The sequence below is a fragment of the Sus scrofa genome, chromosome 10, assembly GCF_000003025.6.
Source record: "Sus scrofa isolate TJ Tabasco breed Duroc chromosome 10, Sscrofa11.1, whole genome shotgun sequence".
Taxonomy (NCBI): domain Eukaryota; kingdom Metazoa; phylum Chordata; class Mammalia; order Artiodactyla; family Suidae; genus Sus; species Sus scrofa.
In genome coordinates this window covers 48,359,379-48,385,787 of record NC_010452.4, presented here as the reverse complement: position 1 = coordinate 48,385,787, position 26,409 = coordinate 48,359,379, and the positions used below count along the sequence as shown (strand labels likewise).

At 47.1% G+C, this 26,409-nt stretch overlaps 1 protein-coding gene across 3 annotated transcripts; it reads right to left on the bottom strand.

Annotated features, from left to right (window-relative positions):
* SEPHS1 (selenophosphate synthetase 1) lies at positions 1-26,409 on the bottom strand. Of its 3 annotated transcripts, none has more exons than XM_021064860.1 (9): positions 25,273-25,655; positions 23,133-23,402; positions 16,785-16,888; positions 14,881-14,988; positions 13,886-14,040; positions 10,668-10,758; positions 7,690-7,789; positions 2,984-3,196; positions 1-1,863 (listed from the first exon to the last, which is right to left on the bottom strand). In XM_021064860.1, exons 2-9 carry the CDS (start codon positions 23,323-23,325, stop codon positions 1,649-1,651), a joined length of 1,179 nt encoding a protein of 392 aa, XP_020920519.1. In that variant the 5' UTR covers positions 23,326-23,402; positions 25,273-25,655; the 3' UTR covers positions 1-1,648. The 3 variants fall into 3 exon arrangements, with proteins under 3 accessions (XP_020920519.1, XP_020920520.1, XP_020920518.1); XM_021064861.1 differs by lacking the exon at positions 25,273-25,655 and adding an exon at positions 23,590-24,829; XM_021064859.1 differs by lacking the exon at positions 25,273-25,655 and adding an exon at positions 26,093-26,409 and having other exon boundaries at positions 5-1,863.

Here is a 26,409-nt window from a genome sequence, read left to right as displayed (position 1 = left end):
TCACTCAGAGGTTTCCAACACATTTTATTTTGCAGACCACTGGTTTGCAGCTTTTGAGACTAACATGGGTATCAATCCCTGTGAAGTGTCCAATGAATTTCAGTTCTGCGGCAGCCCTCAGTCCCGAGCACTCAGCTTGGGGCTTGAGTTCCAGTTACACGTGTGAAGAGGATGCATCCGAGGCAGAAGCCCTTCAGGGCCTTGGTCTCCCAAGTGGTGGTTTCCTTTGGCAAGAAGTCAGGCTGTTCTCTCCACTTTGGTGCCTGCAAACGGGAAGCGTTCAGAATGGGCGACGCCAGCGAATGTGGACACTTGAGAAGTCAGTGCACTTGTGCTTGAGGACGGGGTCCCTCCTAGACGCTTAGTAGGTGAAAATATAAGGAAGCCTCTGTTTTTAAGTAACACAGATAAACACCTTTTTAGGTCACCTATTTGTTCTAGAGCTACAAAATTTAATTCAAGAAAATATAGGTCCCATGAAAGACTTAAAAGTTTTATAAAACTAAAATCTAGTTTTCCCCCAATAAATTGTATTTTAGCCAAAACCCTCCCAATGCTTCTAAAATAATACTAAAAAGGGCATCTGATTATACAAGAGCAATAAAAAAAATTAAATATTTATTTGAATAACAAGTTGAAGTTTCAAGCTGCACAGTTGGTGATGCGTTTCCACACAGATCATAGAAAGCGTGCACGGAAAAGTACTGGTGCAAAGGACAAAATAATGCTAAGAATGAAGCTGAGTAGCTGCTGATTTTAAGAAAACAAGAGGCCTGACATCACTATACAAAATATAAAATGTATTAAACACTACCATCCACAGAAGTCTTTATTATTGATTATATTTAAAATTATTTGTGTAGTTAATTATATATTGGCTTGTAAATGAGTATCATACACGGACCCCCCCCCTTTCAGAGGGCAATTCTTTGCTGCACTACCAAACATCTAATTACACTGCAAAAAGTGTCCATTGTAAAGAAAACAGTTAATGATATTACTGTTAAGTATTAAGAAGGCTAACAAAAAAAGAAATAACATTTCTTTTTTGTTTTCAAAGTGCTTTCCATGCAGAGTTGAGCACTTGCCTTGTTTAACTGAATGCACTCTTGGGAAACGGCCTGGGTCAGAGATGCTCTTGCATTAGAAGACTCGAAGGAATCATGCAACCCTCTCACTACTGGGGTACCCTTGTGTCAGTCACCAATCCTGTCCTTCCAGAATATCATTCCAGACACTTCAAAAAGGATCAGACCGATAATGATAAATATACATAAACTGAAAAGACACAGACTGCTATTCAACACTACGACGCATAATGTCTGTGCTACGTGAAAGCACCTTTAAAAAGAGCCTACTCGGCAAGAGATAAGTGTCTAAAGATTCAAAATGAATCAACAGTATTGGATAACAATATAATTCTCAACTCAGAAGCTGCCTCAAGATTAGGTGCATCTTCAGTTAATGTAACAGGAAAAAAAGGCAATGGATTTTATTTTATTAATTGCATCCACTCACAAATCGACCTAAGGTCACCAGATGTGTAGACACAATGAGATTTTTTTCGTTGTTGTTTATAGTCTTTAATTGAAATGATAAAGGAAATAGAGCTATTTAAAACCAAAACCACACGTGGACCCGGCCGAGATTAAGAGGTGGCGCCCGGTGTGGGGTTCACATTCTGGGTGGCCACCTGTGGCGCGACCTCGATGATCCGGGGTTTGTCTATGATCCTGGCTGTGCGGTTCCCCTTCTCCACGATCCCAATAATCCACGCTTGGTGACCTTCACCATATTTGGGGGACTTGATCTCTGCGCAGAACCGAGCGGCTTGCTCTCGCGGTAAACAGATTAGAAGGCCCCCTGGCAAAGGAAACAAGAAAAAAGGATCATGTTAGTTGTGTCGCCATGAGAGTGCTGTCCCTGCCGCTGTCTCTCTCCAAGACTCTGCACTGATATGGCTGGGCTGCCCTCACCTTGTCGGCAGATCACACAGTCATTGAGCAAGTGCTCGGTCAGCTTATCCTGTTTCAACACACACCCGACAACAAACTCCCAGCTGTGGAAATGCCCCAGCTGTGAGTCACCTGAGGCCGTGTGGGGTGTGGGGGTGAGGTGTTTGGGGACCCAGTAACATCTGAGTGGCCATCTTTCCCAGGCTACACTGAAAGGATTTTTTAAAAACAAGAACGAACTTCTCCTTTTCAATTGGATTCTCTACATTTTACCACAAAGAGTATTCATATTTCTTCTCTTTCATATATTTATCTTTTAATTTAAAAATTAAGGTCATGAAAGTGTGCCTCTTAGTGGTTGGGTCCTGTCACTAGCTCTGTCATTATCTTCAAAAGAGAAAAAAAATATATAAAATACACGAAAACAAATCTTCATTGCTAGTTGAGTAGCTAGGCTAGAATATTCTATGTATTTGTTAAAAGAAGGAACACAATTAGGAAAAGATACATGTTAGACTTACATAAAAAAAGGAGTAACTTCTCAATTTTGAATAGAGACAAACTGCCTTAGTTGGGAATATTCATTAGTTCATTCACACGGATTCCAGGCCCAACCAGGTGGCAAACACGGTCCTCAGCAGCTCAGTTGCCCTCTTGGAACTTATTTCTGGGAAACAGCCTTGTGTTTCCTGAGGATAGGAAGTGCAAGCCCTTCGTGGGATGTGAGGCCCGCCAAAGACCCCCAGCTTTCCCAAGGCTGGTGATCAGAATTTCTCATGAACAAGCTCATGCCACCTGACTTGATCAGGTTTCCAGGGGTCCAGACTAAGCCTGAGCATTTTTCGTAATTCTCAGATGATTCAACTGTTTTACCAGCGTAGGGAAACTACTGAGTTATAAAGGAAAGAAAACAGAAGTTAAGAGAAACTAGGGAACGAAAGACCTCACTCATGGCCTGCCTTCCTCCTCCTCGGGCTCCTCCCAAGGCCTAGGTAGTTGACTCTCCACCTGGCCCAGGGCCCTCGTACCTGACGTCTCCGGGCAGGTCCCGTGCATGAGGCCGAACATGTTCCCGCAGGCCTTGCTCACAGCTGCCATCTTGGCCAGGACTGGAAGGTTGTGAATCACGAAGGACACCTCGTTCCTCTGCTGCTTGGCCAGGTTCTGCGCGTGGCCCAGGATCCCGAAGCCCGTGATGTCAGTGGCCGCGTGGGCATTGAACGTGTGCATGAGTCCCGCCGCTGCCACAAGACAGAGGGGGTTATGTGTCATCTGGTGTCATGAACAGAGGGAAAACACCCTTCCTTGATGCAAAATCCTACATACACCCTGATCTCAAAGCATCTGCGACCTACACAGCTCACACCGACACCGAATCCTTAACCCACTGAGAGGGGCCAGGGATCAAACCCACATTCTCATGGATACTAGTCAGATCCATTTCCGCTGCACCACAACGGGAACGCCTTTTTAATTTTTTTCAATTAAGAAGTTCCACCTTTGCCCCCATTCCCAACCTCTGGCATCCACGGATCTTACAATTCTCTCCATAGCTTTGCCTTTTCCAGAATGTCAGAGTTGGAATCATTAAACCAAACTGAAATATTTGGTGTTTTTGGACTGGCTTCTTTCACTTGATAATAAGTAGTTAAGGTTTCTCCATGTCTTTTCATGGCTTGATCGTTCCCTTCTTTTTAGTGCTGAATATTCTACTGTCTGGATATACCACAGTTCATCCACTGACCACCTACCAAAGGACTTGGTTGCTTCCGCGTTTTAGGTTCCAAGGATTATGAAGAAAACTATGACAGACCTTGTGCGCAGGTTTTTGGGTGGACACTTTTCAATTCATTTGCGTAAATACCAAACAACTGCTGGATCACATCTATCAGTTGATTAGTTTTGTAAGAAACTGCCCAAGTCGTCTTCGAAAGCGGCCGTGCCATTCTACATTCCCACCAGCAATGAATGAGTTCTTACTGCTCCGCATCCTCACCAGCATTTGGTATTGGCAGCGCTTTGGGTTTTCGCCATTCTAGCAGTTGAGTAGTAGTATCTGTTTTAATTTGCATCTAATGACATACGATAGGGAACATCTTTTCCTGATTATTTGCCATCTATTTATCTTCCTCGGTGAGGTGTCTGTTCGGATCTTTGGCCTGTTTTTCAACTGGATTGTTTTCCTACTGTCAGGGCCTAAGAATCCTTTGTATACTCTGGATACCATCCTCCATCAGATGTGTTTTGTAAAGGTTTTCTCCCAGTCTGTGTCCTCTTAGTCTCTTTCACAGAGTAGATCTTTAATGTTCAACTTGTCAACTTCTTTTATGGGCAGTGCTTATGGTGTTCTATCTAAATAATTACCACTAAACCCAAGATTACCTAAATTTTCTTCTGTGTTAACCTTCTTGGTGTTTAATAGTTTTGTATCTTACATGTAGGTCTACAATCCATTTTGAGTTAATTTTCCTGAAAGGTTTAAGACTTGTGTCTAGATGTTTTTTGCCTGAGGATGTCCAGTTGTTTCAGCACCATTTGTTGCAAAGCTTATCCTTTCTCCACTCAATTACCTTTGCTCCTTTGTCAAAATCATTTCAACAATATTTATGTGGGCCTGTCTCTGGCTCTCTATTCTTGTGTGTGGATCCATCTGTCTCTCCCTTCAACACCACGCTGTCTTAATGTCTGCAGCGTTACATCAAATCTTGACATAGGCAGGTGTCGGTCCTCCACCTCCTTTTCAACACTGTGTGGCTGTGCATAATCTTCAGAATCAGCCTGTTGATACTCATAAGATTTTAAGTGGGGTTGCATTACTTGGGAAGAACTGACATCATGGCAATACTGAACCTTCCTATCCTTGTGCATGGAATACCTCTTCACTTTACATGTTTGATTTTTTTTTTTTTTTTTTTTTTGCCATTTAGGGCCGTACCTGTGGCATATGGACGTTCCCAGGCTAGGGGCTGAATTGGAGCTGCAGCCACTGGCCTTCACTACAGCCGCAGCAACACCAGATCTGAGCCGCTTCCGTTAACTACACCACAGCTCACAGCAACACTGGATCCTTAATGCACTGAGAGAGGCCAGGGATCAAACCTGCACCCTAATGGATTTTAGCTGGGTTCGTAACCTGTTGAGTCACAACAGGAACTCCCATCTTTGATTTTTTTCATCAGGGTTTTATAGTTTTCCTCATATAGAGCTCATACATGTTTTTTAGAATCACATTTAAGTATTTCTTTTCTTTCCTTTTTCTTTTTGGCTTTTGTCTTTAGGGCTGCACTAGCAGTATATGGAGGTTCCCAGGCTAGGGGCTGAATCAGAGCCACAGCAGCAAGGGATTCGAGCCACGTCTGTGACCTACACTACAGCTCACAGCAACATTGGATCCTTAACCCACTTAGCAAGGCCAGGGATTGAACCTGCGTCCTCATGGATACTAGTTGGGTTTGTTAACCACTGAGCCACGACAGGAACTCTTGAAAGACTAATTTTTAAAAATTAAATGTCTTTGTCTTGGAATGAAAGATGCACTATATTTACAGAAGTACTCTGGGGTGAACGTCTTTTTGGGTACATCTCTCGAGAGAAAGACCTCTTTTACTCAGGTGCATTCTCAACAGTATAGGCAGAGAGAACAACCGACCTAGTCCCTGGTGGTAGCTGAGCAACTGGACCACCTGCTCTACTAACACATCTGCAGAGAGCAGAGTGGGGCAGCCAAGGACGTTTAGCAAAGCCACAAACTGCACTTCAGAAGCCCTTCCCAGCACTGTCCTGGACAAGCTTTGAGGACCTGAGTTTACAAGAGGACACAATGACTCCTACAGTCAATTAGAGGGATGCCATGTTTAAGCTGGTGGTTACCACTTCTTCCCTGCTGCCAATTTTAACGCTGGCAATTTCAAGGAAACACAAAAGCAGAGAGAGTAGTACCCCACAAGGAACTCCCACGTCCCCACCCAATACCTAGCTCCAGCCACCACCACCTTTCTGCTGAGGTCTCACCTATTCCTGCCCATCTGTTAGGGGATGTGGTCAGTGGGGTGGGATGGATAACTTTAAAGCCAGCCCCAGTCTTATGGCTTCACCTATAGATATTTGTGTATACCTCTCAAAGATTAAAAAACCCCACCTGTACAGAGCCATCCCACCACTATCATATTAACAGAATCAATACATCTGATTGCCATCTCTTATTAAACTTCTTGATTTTTAACTGTTTCCCCTCCTGCCCACCCCAGGCCATTTACTTGGGGCACTGAGCTGCATCTGGGGTAACATTTCCTACACTGCAGATCTGATGAGCCGCCTTGACGCTGACATGTTCTACTGTCATCCCTGTTTCCTGTACTGGTGTTTGGGACCAAGGCACGAAGAGACTTGGGTTCATTTTCTCTTGGCGAGATTACTTCATGGGGCGGTGGCATCATCTCAACAGAACCTTTCAGTTCATGAAATCAAGGGGAGAGCAAAAACAGCAAACGGCAAAAACGGCAACTTTGTAATTCAGTCATTCTTCCTGTATTTATTAGATGTGACTTCTGTAAAAAAAGTTTTCTAGAAAATATGGTTTCCCTGAAAGGCACGCCATACAAAAAAGGTAAAATAAGGGGTTGATTCCTTTTATTTATTTTTATTTTATTTTTTGGAACAAGTTCGTGCCCTAGCAACTTCCAAAGGTGACCAAAAAACCCCGTTTTACTTATCATTTTCTTAGATCCTTGATATGCTTCAACTGCAGGCACTCTTCTCTTAGACACTCAAACTGCCCCCACCTGGCCTCTGTGAGGGGGGGACCCCCTTCAGGTTGTGGGAAGGTGACAGGCCCCCACAGCGCCACTGTCTTCAGGCACAGGAAGTCCAGGCTTATCTTCTATACTTCCTGTCCCAGAGCTGGAACCTGCCATTTCCCCAAGAAGTCCTGGTGCTTTGTCGTGAAAAACAGCTTTCAGTTCAGAATCTGGGCACCAGGACTTCACGCCTGCTGGTTATCTCTGCTTCCAGGCCTTTTCAATAGGCTCAGAAATAAACAGTTTTAGAAAAAAAAAAAATCCTGAGCTCATACTGATAATTCAAATGAAAGATTACAGCTTTTACATGGCTCCTTTGCTCTTATTTCTTCTCTCTTATCCTTAAAAATCTTTGTTCCTACGCTAACGTATTTGCTTTATCTTAATATACCAACATCCACACAAACGCAAATCTACTGACAACAGTGAAATATTTTTGTGGATTTTTGTCCTGAGTATGTGCCATGCAAATATCAGGCTCAAAGTGATTAGGAATAATTCCTCCCCATGCGGTTTTACCACTAATTTAGAAACATGTTGGACAACATTTTAAAAAATGTTGTTTAGATTTATAAAATATGTTAATTTTTTTGGGGGGGGGGCAGGGTGCTACACCCTCAGTGTATGAAGTTCCTGGATCAAGGATCAAATCTGAGCTACAGCTGTGACCTACACCACAGCTGGATGCCCACCTGTGCTCTAGGTTCTGAGAAGGGGTTCTGCAGTCACGGGCTAAACGTGGCCCACCTCCAGTTCTTCCAGATAAGAATGTGTTTTTATTTTTTATTTTTATTTTAAACATACATGAATTGTGGGAGGGGGAAAATAAAAATCAATGCAACTGAGACTGTATGGGGCCCACAAAGCCTAAAATACCTCCCACCCCGGCCCTGCTCAGGCTTGTCACCCCTACAGGAGGCTGAGCCCCCGGGCCATACCTGTCCTGTTGAGCCTGGCCATGTTCATCATTGCCTCCTGGTAGGCCAGCTCCACGTCTTCCTGGGTGACCACCAGCTTGATTTTATTCCATTTTTCAGGCTAATCATAGGCACACAGGTGAAGGAGAGAAGGGAGAGAAAAAAATGTGGTCACTCTTTGTTTCTAACCATGGGAAGAGCATATTGGTGTTAGGCCTTAGTCATCTTCTGAGGAGTTTTATTTACCTAATTTTTGTATACAACATTCAGTGTTCTAACTTTTCCCCCCATGTAACATCATTTTAAGCATCTGTCAGACACATTCTAGCCACGCTTCTGCAGTCAAACACTGCCGTTTACTGGACTCCTGAAACCAGCAGGACAGAGGGCCACACCAACACTGGCCTCAGCCTCTCCTCTGCACCAGGGTGTCAGCCACACGACCATGGTTTTGAATGTCCTCAGGTTCTCTCCATCTCCCCGATTAAGCTGATGGCTTTTGTTTTGCATGGAATTACGCTTACTGACTTCCCTGAACTCTGGGGGCAGATGAATGGGCAACAACTTCAACTGCATCGGTAAGTCGTGGGTAACCACAGGACATCCTTTGAAAGATCATCTTTCCCCTTTCCCCTCATTCTGGTTTTCAAGGCTCTAGCATCCCGATGCTGGGTGCATGACGTATCATCACCATGGTCCATTACTGGCCAGCATTCGTGTATTTATTCATTTTTTAGTAACACTCCCAATCCACTGCCCAACGTAGTAACTGAAGACTCTCTCTGTGAACCCCTTATCCTGCCCCCAGACGTGACAACAGTTCTGAACTTTAGACCTGCCATCTCCCTGCCTCTCAAAAACCAGTATCCTTGTGCACATACACGCCCAAACAATACTCTCTGGTTGCTTTCAGCCTTTATGAAAGGGCACTGCGCTGTTACTTAGTCTTTGAAACTTGCTGTTTTCAAGTCTGAGCATTTTAAAGAAAGTGGTAAAACAGCAAAGGCAGTGTCCAGTTGGGGGTGGAGTGGACAGAAGGACCCCAAAGCCCCTCGTCTTGGACCCCCTCTGGCGCACCTACTTCTGGCTCCCTTGTTTTATAAATTGCTCAGGCCTGGGCAGTCGTATTGGAGAGCAGCGCTGGATTTCTGCCTGGTAATGGCCCTGTGATCTCAGACGTGATCACACTTCACCAGAAATCTTCCCATCACCACTGGATGTGAAGGGAAGAGTCACTAAAGAAGGCGGCCGGCCTCCTTAGAGATTCTTCTCTGCTCTGTTATGTCAAGCTAAGATACATCTGGTTGATGAATAACAAATTGGTTCTTCAACTGTTTCTCAGGACTGGTGGTTTCAGATGACAGTTGTAAAAATTAAAAGCATGCATATATGTGGGAATATATCACAATCATAATAATTTTTGAGTTACGTCAATGAAAAAAGTACTAAATGAAAAACGACTGGTTAGGAAGTTCCGGTTGTGGTTCAGCAGTAATGAGCCTGACCAGTATCCCTGGCCTCGCTCAGTGGGTTAAGGATCTGGTGCTGCCATGAGCTGTTGTGATGTTGGTCACAGATGTGGCTCAGGTCCCGAGTTGCTGTGGCTGTGGTGTAGGCCAGCAGCTACAGCTGTGATTTGACCCCTAGGTCTGGGAACTTCCATATGCTACGGATGCAGCCCTAAAAAGCAGGGATTGGGGGGGGGCACTGACAATAGCTCAGTGGAAAATTCATGACTCAGGATAAATATCTTCATATTCTAGATGCTCTCTGACGAGATAATTACTTATCAAAATGTCTGAGCCATTAATTAGTGTAAAAAGACAAAACAGGAGTCCCTGCTGTGGTCCAGCAAGTTAAGGTCCAGGTAAGGGTCCATGTGTGGCTCAGATTCGATCCCTGGCTGGGCAACTTCCACATGCTGCAGGGAAGGGAAGGGAAGGGAAGGAAGGAAGGAAGGAAGGAAAAGACAAATGACCAAACAGAAATGACCAAAAAACTCATGACTAAAATAATTTAGAAGTTCCTACTGTGGCTCAGCAGTAAGGAACCCAACTAGTATCCACAAGGATGTGGGTTCAATCCTTGGCCCCATGCAGTGGGTGAAGGATCTGGTGTTGCCCTGAACTGTGGTCTAGGTCGAAGATGTGGCTTGGATCTGGCATGGCGGTGGCTATGGTGCAGGCCAGTGACTACAGCTGGTTTGACCTTAGCCTGGGAACTTCCATTTGCTGCGGGTGCAGCCCTAAAAAGACAAAAAATAATAATAATAAATAAAAATAAAGTAATTTACATCATCAGTAAGCCTGGCCTTGGGAATTCCCTGGTGGCTCAGTGGGTTAAGGGTCCATCATTGTCACTGCAGTGGCTCAGGTTCAATCCCTGGTCCAGGAACTTCTGCATGCTGCAGGGGAGGCCAAAAAAAACAAACAAAAACAGTGTGCCCTTATCTATATCCCAAATAGCAAACTCAGCACACATTCTCCTCCATGCAGTTTTTTAATGATGTTTAGGATGTGAAAGATACAGCCATCTCAGCAGCAAAGGAAACAGATGAACCCAACTCACTACCCCCGAAGCAGGGGCTTGCCCACTTGAAGCATTCAACACAGGAAACCTGGATTTGATCAAAGAACAGGGACAATTTCCAGGATTTCTTTCTTTCTTTCTTTTTTTTTTTTGTCTTTTCTAGGGCTGCTCCCATGGCACATGGAGGTTCCCAGGCTAGGAGTCTAGTTGGAGATGTAGCTGCCGGCCTACACGGGATCTGAGTCGCATCTGAGACCTATACCACAGCTCATGGCAACGCCGGATCCTCAACCCACTGAGCAAGGCCAGGGATTGAACCTGCGACCTCATGGTTCCTAGTCAGATTCGTTAACCACTGCGCCACGACAGGAACTCCAATTTCCAGGATTTCTGTAAGGACCAGACTGACACAACTAGAAGGCTCCTTTCAGAAGACACGCTGCTGACACGGGGAGGTGTGGATCACTCACAATGTCCAGCCACTGGTGCACGGCCACGGCCACTTGCGTCCCCAAGGGCTTTGTCAGCACGAGCACATCCCCTGGCACTGCGTTATCTGGCCTGAAGAAGAGAACAAGGCAGGTTCTCGTCAAATTAACCAAGGAGATGAGTTCATCAGTTAAGACAAAAGGCTGGTAAAACCATATGTTAAGCCAACTACTTAAGTTTAAGCCAGTGACTGCCGAGTGTTAAGAGCTTTACTGTCTGCTACTCAGATGACTGCAGAACAAAAAGGCATAAGGAAAGTGAAGAGGCCACAGGCTTCAACCCTTAGGCCAATTATTTACTATTTCCTCCCACCCCCAAAACAAATCACTCAGCCTTCAATGGCCTTACTGGGCCCTGAATCAGCCATGCTCTTGTATGCTTTTCAACACAGACCCACCACAACTCTGAAGCAACAAGGGGCTTTGAAACAAAGGTTGTTGTTTTTTTTACAATCAGTTATATGGTAGAGATGCAGGTGGGATTTCTCAGCCTGTGGGATTTGGCTCGAATCTGAAGATCTCATGTTTTGATGATTTCAGCATCAATGCTTCAAATTCAGAGTTGAAACCACTGTTTCCTACTTGGTACACAGTGTCCCTGGTTGGTCTCTGTCTTTTGTTTTGTTTTGTTTGTCTTTTTGCCTTTTCTAGAGCCGCTCCTGCGACATATGGAGGTTCCCAGGCTAGGGGTCTAATCAGAGCTGTAGCTGCCGGCCTACGCCAGAGCCACAGCAATGCAGAATCCGAGCTGTGTCTTTGACCTACACCACAGCTCACGGCAATGCCGGATCCTTAACCCACTGAGCAAGGCCAGGGATGGAACCCGCAACCTCATGGTTCCTAGTTGGATTCGTTAACCACTGAGCCACGACAGGAACTCTGATCTCTGTCTTAAAGACAGAAAAAGCTGTCTGAAAGCTAAAAAAGGCAGCCCTAAAAACAGAAAGACTGCTCCCTGGCCCTCTCCCCCCCACCCGTTACCCAGCAAAACTCCTGCCCCACCTCTAACCTCACAACCAGGATGCAGGTCTAGCACTCAGTTTTTCTTATTCAAGTTCAAGGAATTATCCACAGTTGTCCTCATACCGAACAACTCAAACGCTCATCCCAGTCAACTGGAAAGCCAGGGGCACTGACTTAAAAATCAACAACTGGGAGTTTCTGTGGTGGCTCAGTGCGTTAAGGACCCAGCATTGTCTCGTGAGGTTGCAAGTTCTATCCCTAACTTTGGTCAATGGTTAAGGACCCAGTGTTGCTGTGGTGTGGCACAGGCCTGCAGCTGCAGCTCTAGTGCAAGCCCCAGCCTAGGCACTTCCATATGCAGCAGGTGCAGCCATAAAAGGAAAGTAAATCAGCAACTAGCTCCCCAACTCATTCTGTAATATTTACATCCTCTGTTAGCTTTGAAAAATATTAATTCTGGGACAATACACCAGAAACTCATTTTCCAAAACCAGATCTTAAGACATAAATAAATGTCTTTCAGTTCTGCTCAGCTATACCTTAGAGCTGATACGCTCTTAAGTGTCCCTGGTTATGTGCAACCTACAAATTTATATTAGCAAGTTAAGTGTGATAAAATGGGTGGGTTATTTTTTAAGCTTATGCACAATCTTTTAAAAAACATAATCACCTGCATAGGCGTTGTATTCTTTATCAACAACAAACATTGAAGCTTGTTTTTATTATTTTTTTCCTCTCTAATTCTGGGGCTATTGCTGGGTTCTTTTTCTATGGGAAAGCTGGAATGGGTGACACAGATGGAAGTTCGCTTGGCCCATCTAAGTGGAAAGTTTGAGAAGCACCAACATAAAACACAGGAAAATAAAACTTGGATGTAGGTAACATCAACACCCTTAATGTGAAAGTTGCTGAACAATGGATCTCAAAGGAGGTCACATCAATCAAAAAATGTGCAAAAGTGATGAACGCATGAAAACTACACTCATAGGAGTAAGGCAAAGGCTGAGGAGGCCGTCGCCACATGGTGCTGGTTAGCATGTGGAACGGGCACTCGCATGGTGACTGGTGGAGCCTCTCCGAAGGGCACGCTGGAGACACTGATCAAAATCAGTGCCCAGGCACTGGACCCAGCAGCTCCATTCTGAAACACTTCTTACTGAGTCAGGGTGATCTCCGCACTGGAGGACTATCTGTAACGTCAACGTATTTGAAGACAAACTCAATGTCAGTGGTAACTTGGGTCAAAAACACCCAAGACTGGTTAAAAAGTGTTTGCCTCGAGGAGGGACAGTGGTGACTACAGGGCAGCGAGGGACTCTGCACTGCAGGGCCTTCCCTACCCCGGAATGCTCAGCCACGTGAGCACATAGCTTGTTCACAAAACCAGATCACCTTCCACCTCCTTCAGAGAACAGCATAAGGTGGGTTTTCTTAACAAGAGCTCAAACGTGAAAAGTAACAACTTGTAGTAAAAGAGAAACTTCTCCAAAGATCTAGAAATGACCAGAAGGCACATAAAAAGGGGCTCTGAGCATCAGCCATGAGAGAAATGCACATCAAAACCCAGTGAGATACCACTTCATACCCACTAAGCTATTATCAAAGACAGTGCAATGGGTCCTGGCAAGGATATGGCAACCCTGCATATCCTCGCCAGGCCATGGGACATGGGACGTGCAGATGCTTTAGAAAACAGCCTCTTCCTCAAGCTAACCAGTTACCACATAACCCAGTAATTCTTGGGTATTCACCCCAGGGAAGTGGAATGTATATCCGACAAAAACTTGCACGGGAAAGTTTACAGCAGCAACTTCACACCAGGTAGAAATAACCCAGTGGTCCACGACCTGTGAATGGATGAACAAGCTGGTCCGTGCACACAACAGAGAGTTACTCAGCCACGAAAAGGAGCAGCGTCCTGATACATGCTGCAAGGTGGATGAACCTTAAAAAGATTATGCTCATATTCTATGAAGGCAAAAAGCCGGGATGGGGTTTGCGGGTGGCGTGTGACAGCTAAGGGGAGATGGGGTTTCTCACTAGAGAGACCATAAGACCGTAAGTGTTCTAAAGTTGACTCTGGTGATGGTTGTATAACCCTGTGAATCTGCCAAAGACCACAGAATTTATACTTCGGAAATACTTCAAGTGAATTGTATGGCATGTGAATGAGTATCTCAAATCTATTTTTTAAAAAGAGAGCCAGGCCAGGGAACAAGAAACAAAAATCAACTTACATGATAAATTCGTTGGGCTGGCAGACAGTTGTAGCCACACCTCCTAAAACAATCCAGGGGTTTAGCACTGTTTGGCCGCCCGTTACAGATGTTCCTGCCTCTTCTGCTGCGTCTTTGAAACCCTGTATAATTAGGGGCATCACTTTATCCCTTTCCTAGGGTTTAAAAGGACATAAATTAAAAATCACATAATTCAGTTCAAAACCCAGAAGAGAGTCTATACAAAGACTTAGAGGAAGTCCTGAGCATTTACAGAAGGGGTGGGGAGTAACTGACAGGGGTAGGGAATAATTCACATTGTAGCCTTTTTATCAGAAGCTGGAAGCAGTTCTAAGTTACAATGTGCATGAAGCCCAGACAACAGAAAAGTAAACAGCAGAATCTGCTGGGTGCCAGGGGCTGCCCTGTATCGAAGTCAGCTCTTTAAACCGTCGGTCTAAGAACTAGCTTAACAGGCACCCACACACCTGCCTCAGGATGGCTGTGTACAAGCTGTGGCCCAAGAGCATGTGGTGAGGGCAGAATGCTCAATTCTACATACAGGGCAAGCTTTTGGGGGATGAAATCAATTATCTATCAAAATAATCTAACAGGAATTCATCTGAGTCAAAGAATAGGTATAGGAAGTAAGGCCAGAGATGCTGTGGGTGAGCAGATGAACACACACGACCCCCGACCCCACCAGCAGCTGTCCATCACCAGCCGACCAGTGGCCAAAGAGGAGGGCTGCCGGCTGGAAGGCAGGGCAGAGGTGCTATTACTGTGCACTAAGCTTCACTCAGACAAAAGCACGCAACGTCTTGGCTTCAGCCTGCCCAGGACAGAGACAGGGAAGCAGGGCGGCGGGAACTGAAGCAGAAGAGGCCAGACTACTTTGATTCACCGAAACTGCCAAAAAGTAGAGAGTGGATGGTATGTGGACAGCCTGGGCTTCTTGCTTCACAGCCGGGAAAGGAGGGCCAGCAGGACAAGCGACAGGACCGTCTCCTACTTACCCTGTCAGTCATTTTATTGCTGATTCCAAGGAGCATCAGCATATTGTCACATTCTGTGACCCCCATGGCGTAGAGGTCACTGAGGACGTTGGCACAGGCTATCCTGCCCTGGAAGACAGACAAGGGAGAGGTGAGCAGGAACGACAGGGGATTCCCATGTGTGGCGTGGCACCCAGGGCCTGGGGACTTTCCAGGGACGGGTCCTCAGTTTCTGTGACTCAAAGACTTGCTGCCTGTCCTGGATCACAGGAACACCGCCCTCACACCTGCCTGTTACCACCTCTCCTTCCTTGTACAGAATGATGTCCGCGTTCTTTCCACTCGAAAATAGAGGGGGGAGCCCATAACTTAGTTAGATGTGGAACAGGGAGTGGGGGTGACGTCGGGGGAAGCAGTGATGTTGGAGCGGATGGTTTTGAAAGAGCCATGGGGTGAAAAACTTGGAAAACAACTGTCCTAACTAAAGAAAAAATGGAAACAGCCACTCATCCTGAATAAATCCTTAAAAAATGTGAACTTTATTGCTCAGACTAAAGATGGGTTTTTATACACTTGGGTGGAGAAATTTTTGGAGCTTCTTTTTAAGGCTCTGTGAAATAAACAAGGAAAATCACCTTGTGTGAAAAACAAAAAAAAAAAACAGAAGAAAGGAACACCAGCTAGGCCTGAAGTCAGAATGTTTTCTATAGAAAAAGAGAAGCATTTCCCAGTAAACTATATGGTTTGAGGAACTGTGAAACAGATTAAACAGAAATGTGGTAATAAAGGCTTTTTTACTGCCAATGAAGATTTTTTAAAAATGCTGAGAAAGTGACAATTTTTTCTTCTGATGTAGGGTAATCAAACTCCAAATTACTATCACTGCCCGTGGCCGGCTCACCGCTTGCTGATGTTTCCTTCTGACTTCCTGACCTGTGGACAGGGGCTGGATCACCCACGACTCCTTCTTGAGGTAAAACGGGCTGTGGGGCTGGCAGCTGGGAGGTGCAAACCACAGGTTCAGGCTGCAGAGATCTGCTGCCCCTTCTGTTCTGCGCTCTGGGGTACTTTGCTGGTTCTAGCCACCTTGGCCCCTGGTCAGGTGTGACATGTGGGGTAGGGCGTGCTCAGGGCCTCAGAGGGCTGCTCCAGGAGAGGACAGCTGCAGGCCTTCGTTGGTCACAGGCACCTGAGAGGTGAGCGCTCCCTCCCCACGTGTAACAACCCCCCCGACCGGCCTCCATCCCCACGTGTGGGGCTCATCCCAGTGCCCACAGCACAGAGAAGGGTCTCTGCTACTCCTCAAGGGAGGATGCTAACAGGGCGGAAGGTCAAGGTGGGTGAATGGAGGGGCTGCTGGCAGCACCCCTGCGATGAGCAGGTGGGTGTGTCTAAGCAGAGCGTGTTAGCAGGTACTGCACAGGATTCATAGAGTGGAACATGGTGAGGGCCTGACCAGAGTCAGAATAAACGGTCGAATCTAATTGTGATGAGATGCTAAGCTCTTTACTTCTGGACAGAGACACCTCAGATCAGCCTACACAGAGGGTGGTGAAACACATGAGAGTAGAGTTTACAAACATCCGAGAAAGATGAGCACAAGGAAATGAAGAAAACTACACACATTTCCGTCAAGAGACACACTTAAGAGACCACAGGTTCTGGCCCGGACACGTGCACAGGTAGAAAGCAGCAGAGGGAAGCCCCACGCCTGCCTAAACTGCCTTGTGCTCGGTACCAAGTGTGAGCAAGGGATGGATCGCATCAGAGCCCCAGCCGCGGGAGTCAGGGCAAGGGGGGGATGAGAACAATATGGATGGAACAAAAGCAAAAAACCCACACACGCATATGCAAACCACCAGCCACCACCCCAAAGCCAACTCGTAAGCAGTTCCAGATGTGGGAACACATCAGGTCAAACTTACCATCATGTAAGGGTCATCGACGATGGGATAGATGTAGTCTGTGGTCTGAACCAAGGACAGACCACCATGCCTCAGAGGAATGACACACGTATCCATCCCGATGCCTGCAAAGATGGAAGGCGTCATCAGCCAAAGTCAACAGGAAGGGCCCTGCTGTTCTGCACCTCCAGAGCTCCGCACGGGACACTTACGGAACGCTGCTCACTGCCAACAAAGCAATGTGTTTCCTATCAAGAAGCGTAACTGAAATAAACGTGAAACAAAACTAGCTTAAGATAGAAAATGAGAACACAATTTGGTAGTCATGAAGACGCAACTTCAACATGGTACAAGTTTTAGACTTTAACGATGCCCTTGAAGAGAAATTTTCCTTGGTGTTACTGTATCATGTGGCTGGCACATACAGAATTTCTTTAAAGATGAGAACAGCACAAATGGAACTAGGGTTGCCTTTTCCTCTTTGGGCTGCCCTGCGGCATATAGAGTTCTTAGGCCAGGGATCAGACCCGAGCTGCAGTTGCGGCAATGCTGGATTTTTTAGCCAATGTGCAGGCGGGGGACTGAACCTGCGTCCTGGCACTGCAGAGACGCCACCAATCCCCTTGCCCAACAGCGAGAAGTCCCATAGTTACATGAGTGTATCTTCAGCCATCATTGTTTTTCCAACAGAAAATCTGTAAAATATTTTATACAGAAAATGCTATTATTCTACATTTTTGTAAAAAGAGAATTAAAAAAAAAACCAAAAAACTTCTTTGTGGCAGCTGCTGACATGCCATCCAGACTACTTAAGACCCAGAAACTTTGGGGCCACATAAGCCATGGCCACAATAGTACAAACCCTGGAAGCACCCAGGAGGCCGGGGAAGTGCGGGTAGCATGCATCACCAGAGAATCAGCTTCGACAAATATCACCCGAGATACTCTGGGAAACTTGGTATGAGGCATTACCACTTAAAGAGGAACCAGGAGTTCCTGTCGTGGCACAGTGGTTAATGAATCCGACTAGGAACCATGAGGCTGCAGGTTCAATCCCTGGCCTTGCTCAGTGGGTTAAGGATCCGGCGTTGCCGTGAGCTGTGGTGTAGGTCGCAGACGCTGCTCGGATCCCACGATGCCATGGCTCTGGCGTAGGCTGGCAGCTACAGCTCCGATTAGACCCCTAGCCTGGGAACTTCCATATGCCACGGGAGTGGCCCAAGAAATGGCAAAAAGACAAAAAAAAAAAAAAATATATATAAAGAGGAACCAGCGCTTCTGTCCAACTGTCAACCTTGATAAATCGTGGACCTTGGTCAGGGAGCAGACACAGGTAAATGCTGCGAAGAACAAGACTAGAGCTGCTAGTCTAGGTGGGACGATCGGCCTACTGCTGGGTTCTGGGGAAGGGAAAGCTCCCAAAGCAGCCTGTAGTCTTCATGAAGGCCGAGTTTTTCACCAGAGGGTGTGGGTGGGGCCTGTGTCCTGGTGGCTTAAAACCACATGGTGGGAAATTCACTAAATGTTAACAAGTGCTTTTCAAAAAAAAAAGGAAGAAAGAACAAAGGACAAAGCATGTACATAAACTCTGTGGCACTCATGTGATCTGTTAGCTAGGATCCCAAAAGCATTTTAAGAAAACTTAAAATTCCAAATATTCCACTCCGAGGTGAAAAACTTGTCACCTTGGAATTCCCATCGTGGCTCTCACCTCTACTAACGTACCACGGAGCATGGAAAGACAAGTCTGCTTAATAAGTCTATGGGATATATTTCAACTTACTAAAAAATGTTTCTAAACATACAGAAAAATACAGATAACTGATGGGCTAATTAGATATAATTCTCTTTTCCGCAATCAATTGAGAAACACTTAAGACTGACTATTGTAGGCTACATTTCTTTAAAAAGTCACCTGTAGGGAGTTCCCGTCGTGACTCAGTGGTTAACAAATCCAACTAGGAACCATGAGGTTGTGGGTTTGATTCCTGGCCTTGCTCAGTGGGTTAAGGATCCGGCATTGCCGTGAGCTGGGGTGTAGGCTGCAGACGCGGCTCAGATTTGGCATTTCTGTGGCTCTGGTGTAGGCTGGTGGCTACAGCTCTGATTGGACCCCTAGCCTGGGAACCTCCATATGCCGAGGGAGCGGCCCTAGAAAAGGCAAAAAGACGAAAAAAAAAAAAAAAAAAAGCTAGCTGTAATACACACACTACAAATGCACACTGGCCTCCCAGAGGCAAGCTGAATAAAGTGCTTCCTCTCAAGAAGGTGTCCTCCGGCCCTTAGCAAGTATTTCAACTTTGCAGTCCAGCAGCCAAAGGCAAGGACAAACTGGGATGAAATTCCAAAGGAAGCAGGTAGATGGATGCTAGCCTCACAACTGAGAATTCCCAAAGGAACAAGAGTAAATCACACCTGAGCCACATGCAGCGGTGTACGTGGGGCTTTCAGAGTCTGCGTATGAGAAGCAGCACAACCAACCCAGCCCATCCCAGAGGCACCTTGTCAAGACCTGACTGATCTGCTACGACTGACACAGACACGCAATCAAGTTTAGTAAAAGATCAGCCCCTGTGAAGGCAGGCTGATTTCTATTACTATACTGGACTGGCAAGACAGAGACTCTTGGTGGAAGGTCCAGGGAGGGAATGGAGAATTCAGCTTGCCCCACAAATTTATGACAATGGAACACACATTACCAGTGAGCGGTTTTCAGGAGTTTTAGACAAGAAAGTGTGTGGTAATTCATTCATCTCAACGGTGCATGTGTTTGGAAACATCTAACCGTGTTCTGTAGCACTCATGGAAATAGGCCAAGAACCACTATTAAATCACAGTGATTCTCCCTAAATTGCTAATTCCAACAACTGGTTATTCCAAGTATATTACCATTCACTTTGGAAAAGAATCTGTTTTCTTATAAACTACAGTATTAGTGGAGACTCTAAAGAGAGTTGCTGACAGTTAGCTTTAAATGTTTCCTGGAGTTCCCCAGTGGCTCAGCAGATTAAGGATCCGTAACTGTCACTGCAGTGGTGTTTGATCCCTGGCCTGGGAACTTAGGCATGCCATGGTGTGGCAAGAAAACCCCCAAAAAACCCCCAAACCAACCAACCAAACAAAACCCCAAATTATCTACAACCCCAATGCCAACAGCATCAGTATGGACAGCTCTATTAAGTATTATCAGACTACATGTACCAAGTTCTAAAACTACCTTTTTTTTTTTTGTCTTTTTCTAGGGCCACACCTGCAGCATATGGAGGTTCCCAGGCTAGGGGTCTAATCGGAGCTGGCCTTCGCCAGAGCCATAGCAACATGGGATCTGAACTGCGTCTGCAATTTACACCACAGCTCATGGCAACACTGGATCCTTAACCCACTGAGCAAGGCCAGGGATCGAACCCGCAACCTCATGGTTCCTAGTCAGATTCGTTAACTACTGAGCCACGACGGGAACTCCTAAAACTACTTATCTTAATGTTTCTTTAGTTAGAATACATCTAATAGATGTGTATATTTAATAACTATTAAGGCCCATCCTAAATATCTAGGAAATATGACATTCTTTCAGAAAATATTTTTTTAAAAAACCCAGACTTGGAGTTCCCGTCGTGGCGCAGTGGTTAACGAATCCGACTAGGAACCATGAGGCTGCGGGTTCGGTCCCTGCCCTTGCTCAGTGGGTTAACGATCCAGCATTGCCGTGAGCTGTGGTGTAGGTTGCAGACGCAGCTCGGATCCCGCGTTGCTGTGGCTCTGGCGTAGGCCAGTGGCTACAGCTCTGATTCGACCCCTAGCCTGGGAACCTCCATATGCCACGGGAGCGGCCCAAAGAAATAGCAAAAAGACAAAATAAAATAAAATAAAATAAAAAAATAAAAAAACCCAGACTTGTGCATATACATACATACATGCATATGTATTATGAACCTGGGTAGAAAAATGCAGTGTATATACATACATGGATAATTTATGGTACTCATCACAGTTGCAAACAGTGTGTATTAGTATCCCATTTTACAGATGGGCAAACTGAGGCTCAGGAAGGTTAAGAACCTGCACAGAGTTACATTAGTGACCAGTAAGCGACTATGTCAAGAGATGAACTAGATCTGATTCTAAAGCAAAGTCCTGGCCATCAATATACCCTACTTGGGAGTTTCCCTCGTGGTGTAGTAGAAACGAATCAGACTAGGAACCATGAGGTTGCTGGTTCAATCCTGGGCCTCACCCAGTGGGTTAAGGATCCTGTGCTGCCGTGAGCTGTGGTGTGGGTCGCAGATGTGGCTCAGATACCACGTTGCTGTGATGTAGGCGCAGGCCAGCAGATGTAACTCCAATTGGACCCCTACCTGGGATACCCTACTTCTTAATGTACAAGGTTTCATGATGCTCCTTTTAGCTGCCACTTGCTGGTAAGCTGGGGTCTGTCCACCCCAGGGTCCCCCGTGAGCACACACTTCTGTGGGGGAGGCACTCTTATTTACTTCTCTAAAGCCATCTGTGACCAGACTACTTCACCTTTGAGTTTTTATACCTCTTTCTCCTACCTGTCCCCTTGCTGTCAACATCTGTCCCCTTTTGCCACTGCTGAGTTACAGCCCATGCAGCCCCTCTCCCCACAGACAGTCTGGACTTAGAAACCAGGTGACAAGCAGTATGGGGGGCAGAGGAATCAGAGAATATGGATTCCATATCCTGACCCCAACCTTGTCCCAGCCTTCTGGGCACCACAGGGCTGCTGGAAGGAGCAAATGCCCAAGTGCTCCGTGAGTCATCGGGGGGGAGTTAGTTACACAGGGGACTTATTTCTTTATCCAGGAGCTTTTGACTGCATTTGGTTGTTCCCATTCAGTAGCTCATTTTTCCGGACAAAGTTCTCTGAGATCTTTCTCAGTATATTCTCATTTCCTGACAAGTAAGCTGACATCAACTCCACCTCATTCATGTGGTATTTCTCCATGCTTAGACATCAGCTGGATGAGGACAGTTTTCAAACTGAGCTCCTGGGAGCCCCATGGGCCCCAAGAGTGCAGGGTGTGAGTTTTCTTCTCTCCTACCCAAAGGAACTCTGCTTTTTACACCAGGAAAAGAGTACCCTGGAGTTCCCTTGGTGGCTCAGTGGTTAACGAACCCGACTAGGAACCATGAGGATGCAGGTTCCATCCCTAGCCTTGCTCAGTGGATTAAGAATCCGGTGTTGCCGTGATCTGTGGTATAGGTTGCAGACACAGCTCAGATCCCGTGTGGCTATGGTGTAGGCCAGCGGCTACAGCTCTGATTCGACCCCTAGCCTGGGAACTTCCATATGCCAAGGCTGCAGCCCTAAAACAGCGCGCACACACACACCAAAATGAAACAAAAAAAAAAAACAAAACAAAAAAAGGAAAGGAGTACCTTGGCTTCAAAACAAATGTTGTGAGACAGAACACGACCATTAAATAATGAAAGAAAAGCAAAGAAATCAAAACCTTATGAAAGAAAGCTGATCAAGTCACCCACCCTAACTACAAAACATCCACAGACTCCTAGGATACACGTCAAACACTCAAAAGGCAGTGATCATAGTCTGGCATCACATACTTAACAAAGCACACAACAGAAGCTAACAGACAACATCCCAGGAGCTCTGAGCTCTATGTTTAGGAAAAGGCAAACGATTAAAAGTAGAGAAATTGGGTTGAGGAAACATGACTCTCGGCCTCTCTGTGTGGAGCAGCGTTCTTCTCCACCGCATGGGAGCCTTTCAGACTATTGCAGAGGAGCCCCCAGGTGTCCCCCAACCCTGCCACTGCTCCCCCAGTCCTGCACCACAATGCATAAGCAACAGCGTTCCTAACCCAATTCGGTACAAAACGCTTTTACTGTTGCACAGTTGTCTGAATCCCATAATCAACTGTTTAAAAATGGTTAGAGCACGTTTCTCGATGCTTTTCAAGGAGTTCCTCCAAGTAAGTTCAATACAATAAGGTTAACAGTTACCATCACTTTGCTCTTTGAATCCTTCTTGCAGAAAAAAAAAAAAAAAAAGTTCCCGCCGTGGCTCAGTGGTAATGAACCCAACCAGTATCCATAAGGATGTGGGTTTGATCCCTGGCCTCACCCAGTGGGTTCAGGATCTAGCGTTGCCACGAACTGTGGTGTAGGGTGAATACATGGTTCGGATCCCACACTGCTGTGGCTGTGGTGTAGACTGGCAGCTACAGCTCAGATTCAACCCCCTAGCCTGGGAACCTCCATATGCTGCAGATGCAGCCCTAAAAAAAACAAAAAAAAGAGAGAAAATTCCAGTTTTTGACTCATTGACTACACTGCAGCCAAGATGCTCTACTTTGGAAGTAGGAAAGAAAAGAGTGGTTCACATACCAAGCCTTGGCATAACCGCTCCAAGAAATTGCTCATCTTCTTGGAAGTGGTTCTCCTGTAAGGATTCCAGCAATTTCTGCAGGACATCTTGAGGCACTTTGCAGCCGGTGCCCTTCAGTTCAGTGAATCTAGTTAACCGGAAGCTCTTGTCCAATTCATAACTTTCCGGGTTAAAGGACTCCCGTGCAGACATGGTTCTTGGGCGCACACACCTGGCGGCTGGGCTTTTCCCCTCCCTCTCCTAGGAGGTTGGTTTCTTTACAGATCCACCTGGGTAGCACCGAAACACAAAGACACCATTAAAAGAGTCCTCTGCAGTACTTGCCAAGAATCAAGTGAACATAAGACAGTGAAATGTAAACATGGAAAGGGCTGAAATCACCGGGACTGCAGGGAAACGGAGGTCTGGGGCTACAACAGTTTGTCACAGTGATGCCTAGGTCATTTTAAAAAGTACCATGCGAGATGTGTCCTACGGAAGATCCGATGTCTGTGCTGTTATACTTGTGGCTCTGAGGGGCAGCAAGCAAGATGGAACTCTGAGCCAACTAGCTCACAGGACACAGTGCCATCTTGAGCAAAATGTCCCAAAGGTTCTTCTAGCCGCCAGCATTATGAGAAAAACAGTCACTTCAGCTATCAACCAGGAAGCACTATGGTTTGGTTACCCTGGCTAAGGTGACTTTTCTGGAAAATCTTTTGCTCTTACAGAGAAAAATAAAGTGCCTGATAGACACTTTGTAGGAAAAGGACATTGATGGATATGCATTGGATGAAATTCTTTAGGATGCTAAATTCAGTTTTAGAAAAACAGGCTTTCATTCTGGGCAAGAAGTACACGACATGATCCAAAACTAATAGGAAGCCTCTCTACACACAACTTGAAAACTGGAATGGCTGTTTCACACCGCAAAGCTCATTTTCTGCAAGAGAGCAGTAGAAACTTCTCTGATGTTTCAATGCAGTGCTATTTCCTAGAAAGCAAACATCCCGCCCAACAAACTAGTACACACACATCATCGACAAAATATGCTCATTACTGTTTCATCGCAGACCGAAAGTGATAAACTCCACTAAATCACTAGCCATTTGGTGCCACTGAAGTTTCTGGAACAAATCTTTCTGTTAAAAAGACTTTGGGGCTAAATGAAAACCTTCCATGGGCTCCCAGGGCTTACAAACTTCCAGACTGATCTTTACTGGGCATAGAGTTACAGACACCCCAAGTTTTAGGGTCAGCTTCCCCTATAAAATTTGTGATTAAGGACCTAATTTCATGTATAGAGTTTTCGATCCCTTGGGAAGCACATCGCTCGTTTAAAATATACCTCACAAAGTCCGAGTTTGGGCAGTAGTCCAAACTGTCCTTACAAAACCATGTTTGGGGTGAGCAATGATTTCGGTTTGAAACCTACAACTGTAAAGGAATAAACCTTCCCACATTCCAAGAAAACCACCTGTACTAAAGGAGGGTGCCAGGAGAGCTAAACAAGGTACCGAGATGAGCATTTTGAAGCCACTTTGGAGTCAGCAAAAGGCCACACTTTGACTTGGGAGGATTTGGAACAAAAACAGCCCTTTCCTCACCAAATGCCTCACTCCTACCAGGGGAGGGAAAAAAAAAAAAAATCCAACTCACGAGGCATCCAGTTATTTTCCTACCTCCACTCCCCATCCAAAAAAAAAAAAAAAAAAAAAAAAAGGCGGGGAGGGGAATTTGGAGGACTAACTTCTTTAAATCTTCCCAGACTTTTAAGGGGAAAAAGTTTAAAACACCTTCAGCCCAGAAGGCACTCAGGAGTTTTAAAATTCCAAATGGAACGAGAGACTTAAATCACACACATCACCCATCCGAACCCTAAAAAAATAAACTCTACATTTTTTGGAGGGGATGAGAAGAGGGGGTGACTTGGGGAAGTGAGTAATTAATGGTGGGGGGGGTTCTGCATAATAAGCAGACGATCCGGACCCCAAAGTCGCCAGTTTACACCTTTAAAACAATGCCATGAATATTTAAAGACGACAGTTAACCCTTTCCTTCTCGGCCACGTTTAAGTTTTTTCAAACGAGGGCGCTAGGCGGGTCGCAGAGCCGGGGTAAGTGGGGGCGGGAGAGGGGGCAGCCGCGGCCCGGTACCTACCTCCCCCCAGGTCCCTAAGCCCAGGAAATAAGCAATGGGGGGGACGCGGCGAGGTGGACGAAGGGGCCAGGCGCCCTCGGGGAAGCACGCGTCGAGGCGGCTGCCGGAGCGCCGAGTGCAGCACGCGGGGACACCTTAAATCCCCGGCTGCCGCCTTTAAAGGCAACCCGGGCCCGGGCTCTTTGTGCGGCGCAGCCGGGCGGAGGCGGAGCGGGACGGCCGGCGGGGCCATGCCCGCCCGCCCTCTGTCCCGGTGGCTGCGGCGGGAACCGTGCGGCCCAGGCCACGGGGAGGGCGCGAGGCGCGCACAGCCCACCGGCCGCTGCGGGTCCCCTGACTCGCGGCCTGGCCAGGTCGGGGCGTCCGGGGTCAGGCGGCCCCCGCGGGCGGGGGTGGGGGTGGGGGTGGGGAGGGCCCGGAGGCGCCGCGCGCCGCGCCCGGGAGACCGGGCTGGGCTCTCCCGCCGCGCGCGCGGGCCGCCGCCGCCGCAGCACAAAAATGTCGGCGGGCGAAAAAATTAACCCCTGCGTCGCCGCCGCCGCCCTCCCCCTCCACTCCTCCCCCGCCCTCTCCTCCCTCCCTCCTTCCCCGGCCCCGCGCGGCGGCGGCGGCGGCGCGGGCGGTGCTTCTTTTTTAAAGCGGCCCCACCAAGCCCTGGCTCGGCCCCTCTCCAGGCAGCGCTGCAGAGCGCCGGCCGTGCACGGCTCCCGCGGCGCCCGGGCGGCCCGCGGGGGGATCCGCACGGCCGCCCTGGGCCTGCGGACGAATATTCCCCTTTAAGCTTGGTGTCTCGCCCCCCCTCCCTGAACCAGGCGCTTACCGGTTCGCTTTGCGCCCTCCGCCTCCTCCCGCGAACGGGACTCCGCCGCTCCCACAATGCACCGGGCGCGGCCGGGCTCCCTTAAGCGTCGCCTGAATAAAAAGGCCGCTCCAGGCGGCGGAGGGCGGGAGGACCCTGGGCCGCGCCTGGGCGCCGCGGGGGCTCAGCCTGGCTCGGCGGGCCCCTGCCGGGAACCGGGCCGCCGCGCTCCACCGTGCGCTGCGAGCGAGGGGCCTTTAAGGGCCGGCTCCCTCCCTTTAAGAGGCGGTGAGCCGCGGCCTGAGCGGCTCGGTGGCTGCGTGCGGCCCGGGAAGGGG

What these genes read in the sequence shown, in the direction of transcription:
- SEPHS1 (XM_021064859.1), bottom strand. Translation starts at nt 23,325, where the DNA reads ATGTCTGCACGGGAGTCCTTTAACCCGGAAAGTTATGAATTGGACAAG. An exon ending in TCGATGACCCTTACATGATG is followed by an intron (nt 14,989 to 16,784) that starts GTAAGTTTGACC and finishes TCTGTCTTCCAG; the next exon opens with GGCAGGATAGCCTGTGCCAA. An exon ending in GGCCAGGCTCAACAGGACAG is followed by an intron (nt 3,197 to 7,689) that starts GTATGGCCCGGG and finishes GTCTTGTGGCAG; the next exon opens with CGGCGGGACTCATGCACACG.